Source organism: Mandrillus leucophaeus, unplaced genomic scaffold, assembly GCF_000951045.1.
Source record: "Mandrillus leucophaeus isolate KB7577 unplaced genomic scaffold, Mleu.le_1.0 Scaffold70, whole genome shotgun sequence".
Classification (NCBI taxonomy): Eukaryota; Metazoa; Chordata; class Mammalia; order Primates; family Cercopithecidae; genus Mandrillus; species Mandrillus leucophaeus.
The window spans coordinates 120,557-128,876 of record NW_012107586.1 but is presented as its reverse complement, the minus strand read 5'-3'; the positions used below and the strand labels follow the sequence as shown (position 1 = coordinate 128,876).

At 40.2% G+C, this 8,320-nt stretch overlaps 1 protein-coding gene across 1 annotated transcript in view; it reads left to right on the top strand.

Annotated features, from left to right (window-relative positions):
• Positions 1–8,320, top strand: part of FN1 (fibronectin 1) — an 82,124-nt gene that overhangs the window by 56,911 nt on the left and 16,893 nt on the right. The window contains exons 26-32 of the mRNA XM_011964681.1: positions 1,082–1,198; positions 1,873–2,037; positions 2,574–2,729; positions 3,715–3,828; positions 4,965–5,234; positions 6,717–6,904; positions 7,772–7,859. Of these exons, the coding sequence (XP_011820071.1) occupies positions 1,082–1,198; positions 1,873–2,037; positions 2,574–2,729; positions 3,715–3,828; positions 4,965–5,234; positions 6,717–6,904; positions 7,772–7,859 (1,098 nt within the window). The remainder of the gene's footprint in view (positions 1–1,081; positions 1,199–1,872; positions 2,038–2,573; positions 2,730–3,714; positions 3,829–4,964; positions 5,235–6,716; positions 6,905–7,771; positions 7,860–8,320) is intronic.

Below are 8,320 nucleotides of genomic sequence, written 5' to 3'. Positions count from 1 at the left end.
GGGGCCAGGTGCAATGGCTCACGCTTCTGATCCTAGCACTGTGGGAGGCCAAGGCAGGTGGATCACGAGGTCATGAGATCGGGACCATCCTGGCCAACATGGTGAAACCCTGTCTCTACTAAAAATACAAAAATTAACTGGGCGTGGTCGCATGCGCCTGTAGTCCCAGCTGCTTCGGAGGCTGAGGCAGGAGAATCACTTGAATCCAGGAGGCGGAGGTTGCAGTAAGCCAAGATTGTTCCACCGCTCTCCATCTTGGCAACAGAGCAAGAATCTGTCTCAAAAAAAAAAAATGTAGAAAACTGAACACTTTTTCAAAGTACCTTTAAAAATATAATTTTAGGGTAACAGTGTCATTGTTCTTAGCAGATAGAGGCTGAAGTACTTAGGGGAATAGTAGCATCATGATACCTGTATTTTAGTCTCAAGTTGTCAAGCCAGAGACAAATACTTAAGGGAAGGGTATATAGGTGTTCATTGTATTACTTTTTTTTTCCTTCTTTTCCTGAGATGGAGTCTTGCTCTGTCACCCAAGCTGGAGTGCAATGGCGGGATCTCGGCTCACTGCAACCTCTGCCTCCTGGGCTCAAGCAATTCTCCTGCCTCAGTCTCCCAAGTAGCTGGGATTACAGGCGCCCACCACCACGTCCGGCTAATTTTTTTATTTTTAGTAGAGGTGGGATTCCACCATGTTGGCCAGACTGGTTTTGAACTCCTGGCCTCAAATGATCTGCCCGCCTCGGCCTCCCAAAGTGCTGGGATTACAGGTGTGAGCCACCACACCCAGCCTTGTATTACATTTTTTTTAACTTTTCTATAGTTTTGAAATTTTTCCAAACACAATGTTGAGGGAAAAAAATTCTTCCCTAAATTTGAAATAATCATTTTATCACAATTTGAATGGGCTCTGTAACCCCTTATCTTAAATTTGTCATAATATTAAATTCTGCTAATTACACATATTATTTACATTACTGTATGAAGGAATCATTAAGACAATTATTTGGAAAATAAACAAAGAATAAATCTGAGTATTGTTTGAAAATTACGGATGTGAAAAGTTTCCTGTTTTTTTTTCTAGTTTCTGATGTTCCGAGGGACCTGGAAGTTGTTGCTGCGACCCCCACCAGCTTGCTGATCAGCTGGGATGCTCCTGCTGTCACTGTGAGATATTACAGGATCACTTATGGAGAAACAGGTACGGCAGTAAAATGCTATTTTACACTCTGATTAAATCAGACTGTTGTGGATAACCTGAAAGCCCAACAGTGAACAAAGAATTAAAGAAATGTTGGCAAGTCCATTCAATGGAGCCCTGGTTTTTTCCAAGAAAATATGGAAGATATAGATGATATAATTTGTTCTAAAAGCCAAATAAAAAGTTGTTTATATAATACAACTAGAGGGGGAACAGCAGAGCGGAGGAAATAAAAGGATTGTAAATTCACAGACATATTATCGGTGGTGGAAATAAGTGATTTTTATTTTTTCTTCTCTTTACTTTTCTATATTTTCCAAATTTTATTTAACAGGAATTTATTCCGTTAAAATTTTTAAAAAGGACACAATGCGTGCAATCCTCGGTTGAGGGCTTACCTTCTTCCCACTTTTAATGCTACTCTACTACTCAGTGGCATTTTAAAGCTGAAATGTTAAAATAGCGCTAACTGTAATTTTCTCTCAATGTTTATACACTTACCAAGGTTTGCTACGTGCATAAATACCTCTTTCTGTTCAAGAGAGTGCTCTTTAAAAGGGAATAAGCAAGAAGATGTGATTTACATGCTGCTATAAATGTGGTAATTCAATTAATCAGTAATACCTAAGTAGCTCTAAGCCCCTCACACTCTGAACTAACCCCTTTTCATACAGGAGGAAATAGCCCTGTCCAGGAGTTCACTGTGCCTGGGAGCAAGTCTACAGCTACCATCAGTGGCCTTAAACCTGGAGTCGATTATACCATCACTGTGTATGCTGTCACTGGCCGTGGAGACAGCCCCGCAAGCAGCAAGCCAATTTCCATTAATTACCGAACAGGTACAAACTTCTACTCTGGGGTGACACCAGCTTATTTATTCAGATAGTTTTTTACAATGTTCTCCCAAGGTATTTTTCTCATTGTGGAATAGATTTTCCTTTTTAATGAGACAACAAACTGCAGCTAACACCTGCAGCTAACAGAGTTTTGAGCCAGATAAAGAAGGAAGCACCCCAAGGGCAGGAAGTTTTGTCAGTTTTGTTGATATATTCCACATGTCTGCAATAAGACGGGCATGGAGAGTGTTCAATAAATATTTGTTGGAAAAGAATGGATGAGTTGATAAAGTAGGATGACAGGTATCTGCTTGTAGAATGTAGCTTCTTTGTGGATAAGCAGCCATCTCAAAAATAGGAAATGGTATTGAGATGCCTGCCCCATCCCTCTAAAAGCTCTCTCTGTGTTATTTCAAGAAGAAATACCTTTCTCATGTAAGAGATCATTCGAACATATAGCAGACCTAGAGAGGAGGGCTTGTCCAATCTTTTCTCCAAGGACTGGGGCTTCACCGGTTTCTCCCTGCTTTTATATGTAGAAATTGACAAACCATCACAGATGCAAGTGACCGATGTTCAGGACAACAGCATTAGTGTCAAGTGGCTGCCTTCAAGTTCCCCTGTTACTGGTTACAGAGTAACCACCACTCCCAAAAATGGACGAGGACCAACAAAAACTAAAACTGCAGGTCCAGGTAAGAATCATCTGCATCTTGGCTGAGCGTGGTGGCTCATGCCTGTAATCCCAGCACTTTGGGAGGCTGATGCGGGCAGATCACTTGAGGTCAGGAGTTCAAGACCAGCCTGGCTAACATAGCGAAACCCCATCTCTACTAAAAATACAAAAAATTAGCTGGGCATGGTGGCTCCTGCCTGCAATCCCAGCTACTCAGGAGGCTGAGGCAGAATGGCTTGAACCCTGGAGGCAGAGGTTACAGTGAACCGAGATAGCACCACTGCACTCCAGCCTGGGAAACAGAGTGAGAGACTCCATCTCAGGAAAAAAAAGAATAATCTGCATCTCATATACAACAGGATAGATGGGGTAGCATCTAATATTCTTTTTTATGTAAATGGCTACCTTGTTGTGAGTACTATGTAATTCTTGTCCTATGTCATCACTTTTCCCATTCATGAATTCAGGGCTCAAGATCGTTATCAACCCTCTTCACAGTAGAAGTCTTAAGTGCATTTCTGTTTTAACATGGATAGTTCTATTTAGTGATATGGGCATCTTAAATTATTAGATTCACCCTTCTGGTTTTGTTTATCATTCACATTAAAAAGAGAAATGGCCTAACTGACTTTTTCAGATCCTTTTAGCTATGCTGTCTTTGTTTTTAAATAGAATACTTGTGAAATTAGGATCTTAAGGCAATTTATTAAAGTCAAGTTAATTTTCATTTTTTCTGAGAGCAGTATCACTAATTGTTGGGGGCATCATATTAAGTTTTAGAACTTATCCTTGAGTGTGACTTCACTCCCATATGGTAATTTGTATTAGCAATGAACAGGTTTGTCCAAGAGGAAATCAAAGTCTGACTCCTCCATATTTTTGTTACAATTCTGCAAAAAAAAATTCTAGGCCACCATATGTTCACTACCAAACTCTAGAAGCCACCTGGAGGACTTTATAGTGGATGACGTGGGTATCGTATTTGCTTTTCACTCCCTTTGCAGATCAAACAGAAATGACTATTGAAGGCTTGCAGCCCACAGTGGAGTATGTGGTTAGTGTCTTTGCTCAGAATCCAAGCGGAGAGAGTCAGCCTCTGGTTCAGACTGCAGTAACCAGTACGTAACCACTGCTTGGTTTCCATTTTCAAAGTCGAATTTTGTTCTTGGGTGTCTGAATGCCCGCCATATGTCTTTTGCAATTACATACAGGGAAAGTCAACTTGTTGGTTAGTTTATGTCTTGAGCTGAGCCCTTTACGAACATCTTTTTTCCTTCTCGGTGCCAAGCAAGGAATTTATAGAGAAAGAAGTTGTGAAACTACCATAGTTAGTTGCTGTGCTTTGAATTTCTTTTGCTCAAATGGCCTCAGCGAAATCTTATTTGCCTATAGCAAATCTACAAAAAATTTTCCTAGACCGTCTTTTCTACAACTGGATGGTAAAGCTGATTGAAGTGTGCCTCATGTAGCTGTTATGTTTGGGGCATTTGAAGGACTATGGCTGGACCAGAGTGTACTATAAATGCTTAATAGAGACGAGAAAAGAAGAGTGTAAGAACAATTATAGGGCCAGGCGCAGTGGCTCATGCCTGTAATCCCAGCATTTTGGGAGGCTGAGGCAGGAAGATCACGAGGTCAGGAGTTCAAGACCAGCCTGACCAACATGGTGAAACCCCGTCTCTACTAAAAATACAAAAATTAGCCAGGCGTGGTGGCACGTGCTTGTAATCCCAGCTACTAGGAGGCTGAGGCAGGATAATTGCTTGGACCTGGGAGGCAGAAGTTGCAGTGAGCTGAGATCATGCCACTACACCCCAGCCTGGATGATAGAGGCAGACTCCATCTCAAAAAAAAAAAAAAAAGAACAATTACAACAATTTGAATCTGACGTTGCAAATCAGCTTTACCACTTCCAAGGTATAGAAAATCCAGGTCTATGAGACTAACATCACATTGTAAAATCAAATGGTAGTAGAATATCTTTAAATTAATATAAATACATTGCCATTGTGGGACCTTTTGCAGGGTATCTGCTTATCTCACATACACCTATGTTTTAATAAGTGATGCAACATTGCATATTTTCTAAACCAAGAAAGATTAAGCAAGTGTTTAAGTGATTTTCCATTTGACAGTGGGTTAATTGGACTTCGTCAAAGAAAATGGTATCTGCAAAACTGCTTTGCATGTTATAAAAATGCTTATTTCACAACTTGCTTTTCACATAACCTCTTACCATTAATTTGCCTAACAGACATTGATCGCCCTAAAGGACTGGCATTCACTGATGTGGATGTCGATTCCATCAAAATTGCTTGGGAAAGCCCACAGGGGCAAGTTTCCAGGTACAGGGTGACCTACTCGAGCCCTGAGGATGGAATCCATGAGCTATTCCCTGCACCTGATGGTGAAGAAGACACTGCAGAGCTGCAAGGCCTCAGACCGGGTTCTGAGTACACAGTCAGTGTGGTTGCCTTGCACGATGATATGGAGAGCCAGCCCCTGATTGGAACCCAGTCCACAGGTATATGGTTAATTGCACCACCAGGTGCCCATGGGAGCAGCGGCTTTATGCCCTGCTGAATGAATTATACTTCACTGGGCTATTGATTCCCGTGTAAGGGTGAAAAAAATTATTAGGAAAGATCCTCTTTAAAGAGGAATGGTAAGAAACAATAAAACTGAGGTGATATTTAAGTAAACAAGTCTGATAAAAAGAAATTTTGGAGTATCTTGGCTTATAAACAAGACCATAAAACGAGACGTTTGAAGAGGATACTAAAATTGTGGATTATTTCCTAAGCTCTGACTCCCTGTGATTACCCTCACTATGTATAAAGGAAAGAAGTTTGGCATCATACAGCTTACTTATAAAAAGGAACCCAAACTGGGGCATTTCATAGCAGCATGATTCTGAGCACACATGGGTAAGACCTTTCTTCTCTGGTTAGATGTCATGCGCTGGTGTATAATTAGCTTAAATGATTGTGATTCAGACACATAGGAAACAATCAATAGGGCAATTGCTTTCCATAATACTTTAGCTCTTGTGCTTTATTTCTGAAGCAGAGTAGAATGCTAAAGATGTATCCTAGTGACAGCATAAACCCTAGAGGTGACAGTCTGTATTATTGCTTTTCGCTTCTCTTTTCTGCTTCTGTTGGGAGCCAATTTTCTTCTTATGCCGCATTACAGAGAGAACATCAAATTTAGCAGCCATATCTGTCATAGGGTCCAAATAAAGAGACAATAAAAATATTATTCTCTCTTTTTTGGATGGAATACTGTGTGAAATGGTTATCCATACAAAGATACTTTATGTAGAAAAAGGAGGCCGGGTGCAGTGGCTCACACATGTAATCCCAGTGCTTTGGGAGGCCAAGGTGGGAGCATTGCTTGAGGCCAGGAGTTCGTGATCAGCCTGGGCAATGAAGTGAGACCCCATCTCTACAAAAAATATGAAAAAATTAGCCAGGTGTGGTGACACATGCCTGTAGTCCCAGCTAGTCAAGAGGGTGAGGTACAGGATCGCTTGAGCCTATGAGTTCAAGGCTGCGATGAGCCATGACAGCTCCACTGCACTGCAGCCTGCATGACAGAGCAAGACCCTGTTTCTAAATTAATTAAAAATTTTAAGAAAGAAAAAGGGCTACTGCTTATTTTTCCATACAAAGGGAAAATAAATCATAATGGTCAATAAGGCAATATAACTTTTTTTTTTAAGGGAAAGCAAAAAAACTTCTAAAACCTCAAATCTCTTAGAGTTCTGGCATTTATCCAAATGTTTTCAGTGATTCTGAGAATTGGTGGATATAAAACACATTTCTCAGCAAACACTGTCTTCATTTTACATCCCTTATTGTACTTTCTCGTACTGAATCTTTGCTTGACCAGGGAACCCACCTAACCCAACAAGAACAATCCATTCTACTTCTTGGAACCCACTTTATTTTCCTTTTTCCCCATTTCCTATAAGATAACCTCTAACCAATGACAATCCCGACAGCTATTCCTGCACCAACTGACCTGAAGTTCACTCAGGTCACACCAACGAGCCTGAGCGCCCAGTGGACACCACCCAATGTTCAGCTCACTGGATATCGAGTACGGGTGACCCCCAAGGAGAAGACCGGACCAATGAAAGAAATCAACCTTGCTCCTGACAGCTCATCCGTGGTTGTATCAGGGCTTATGGTAAGACGTGACCTTTGTTCATTGGAATAAAGATGGAGACCATGTCTAATACAGTTTCTAAGGTGGTGAAAATATAATGTAATAATAAATCTAACTATTCTTTTCCTGTGCATCAAATACTCTTATTGTAACTTCATATCAACAGAATTCCTTTATGTTGACCTAAGTTTTCCAGGTAACCATTGGGACAGAATTTTATAAACAGCTTTGGATTTTGTTCAGCTCTTTTAGATGTATTGTGCTTATTTTAAAAGGTTGTGGGGGACAATTTACATATCCGTTGCTTGAATGCATAAATCGACTTAGTTATGCATTTTCTGAGCTCTGTTATCTTGGTAAAGAATATTTTACAGTTTGTACCAGTTTACCTTGACCCTACCCTCATTAAAACATTTTAAAAACCTTCCAGACATACATGCAGAAAACTGCTAGGAACCTAGGGGGTTGATGTAGCTCTTAACGTAAGGTCAATTTCAGGGGAAACTACAGAAAGATTGTTCAGAGACAAAATGGAACATTCTTTTTGCCTCTCTATGATAAGGAAAAAATTATGATTTGCACCTGTCAGATCATAAAAAAGAAAAATATGCTAATACCCACTTTCCTCATTTTTTTACCAGCTTAGTTTAAGTATGTAATCTATGGCTTACTTAAGCTTAACCGCTAAGAGCATTTTAAAATTGATAAATTAAATACGTTGATCACCTGCACTGTAGGAATGAAATCAAGGAATTTACAAGGTTGTGAGTTTTGCTAGTTTGTTTATTTTTTATTTTCTAATCATTGTATTTACCTAATGCTGTAGTGAAACTCCCTGGGTTTCAGTTCATGACACTGCTAACGCTCACCATGCCCTTATTTCTCTAGGTGGCCACCAAATATGAAGTGAGTGTCTATGCTCTTAAGGACACTTTGACAAGCAGACCAGCTCAGGGAGTTGTCACCACTCTAGAGAGTAAGCAATAAAATCTCTTCATATCGACAAACCTTCTGTATAGACCAAAATTAAAGAATGGTAAATCAGCAGGGTTCAGTGGCTCATGCCTAAAATCCTAGCACTTTGGGAAGCTGAGGTGGGAGCATCACTTGAGGCCAGGAGTTTCAGACCAACCTGGGCAACACAGTAAGGCCCTGTCTCTTAAAATAAATAAATAAATAAATAAAAATGCTTTTTAAGCTATATATGTTAACAGTGGAATGAGTCCTAATTTGAAAATCAATTTGATTGTCTTTTTGACGCATGACTGTCATCTTTTATACTCCTTCAGAAAGGGGTCTACTGACCCATAAAATGGAATCACTTCATCAGCTTATAATGTTGATGTTATGGACTAGGACTGACATCTAGTTTATGCTCTACTTGTTAGAATTTGTTTTCATAGAGCTAAGCTTGGGGAGACCCCACTGGCTTCTGCT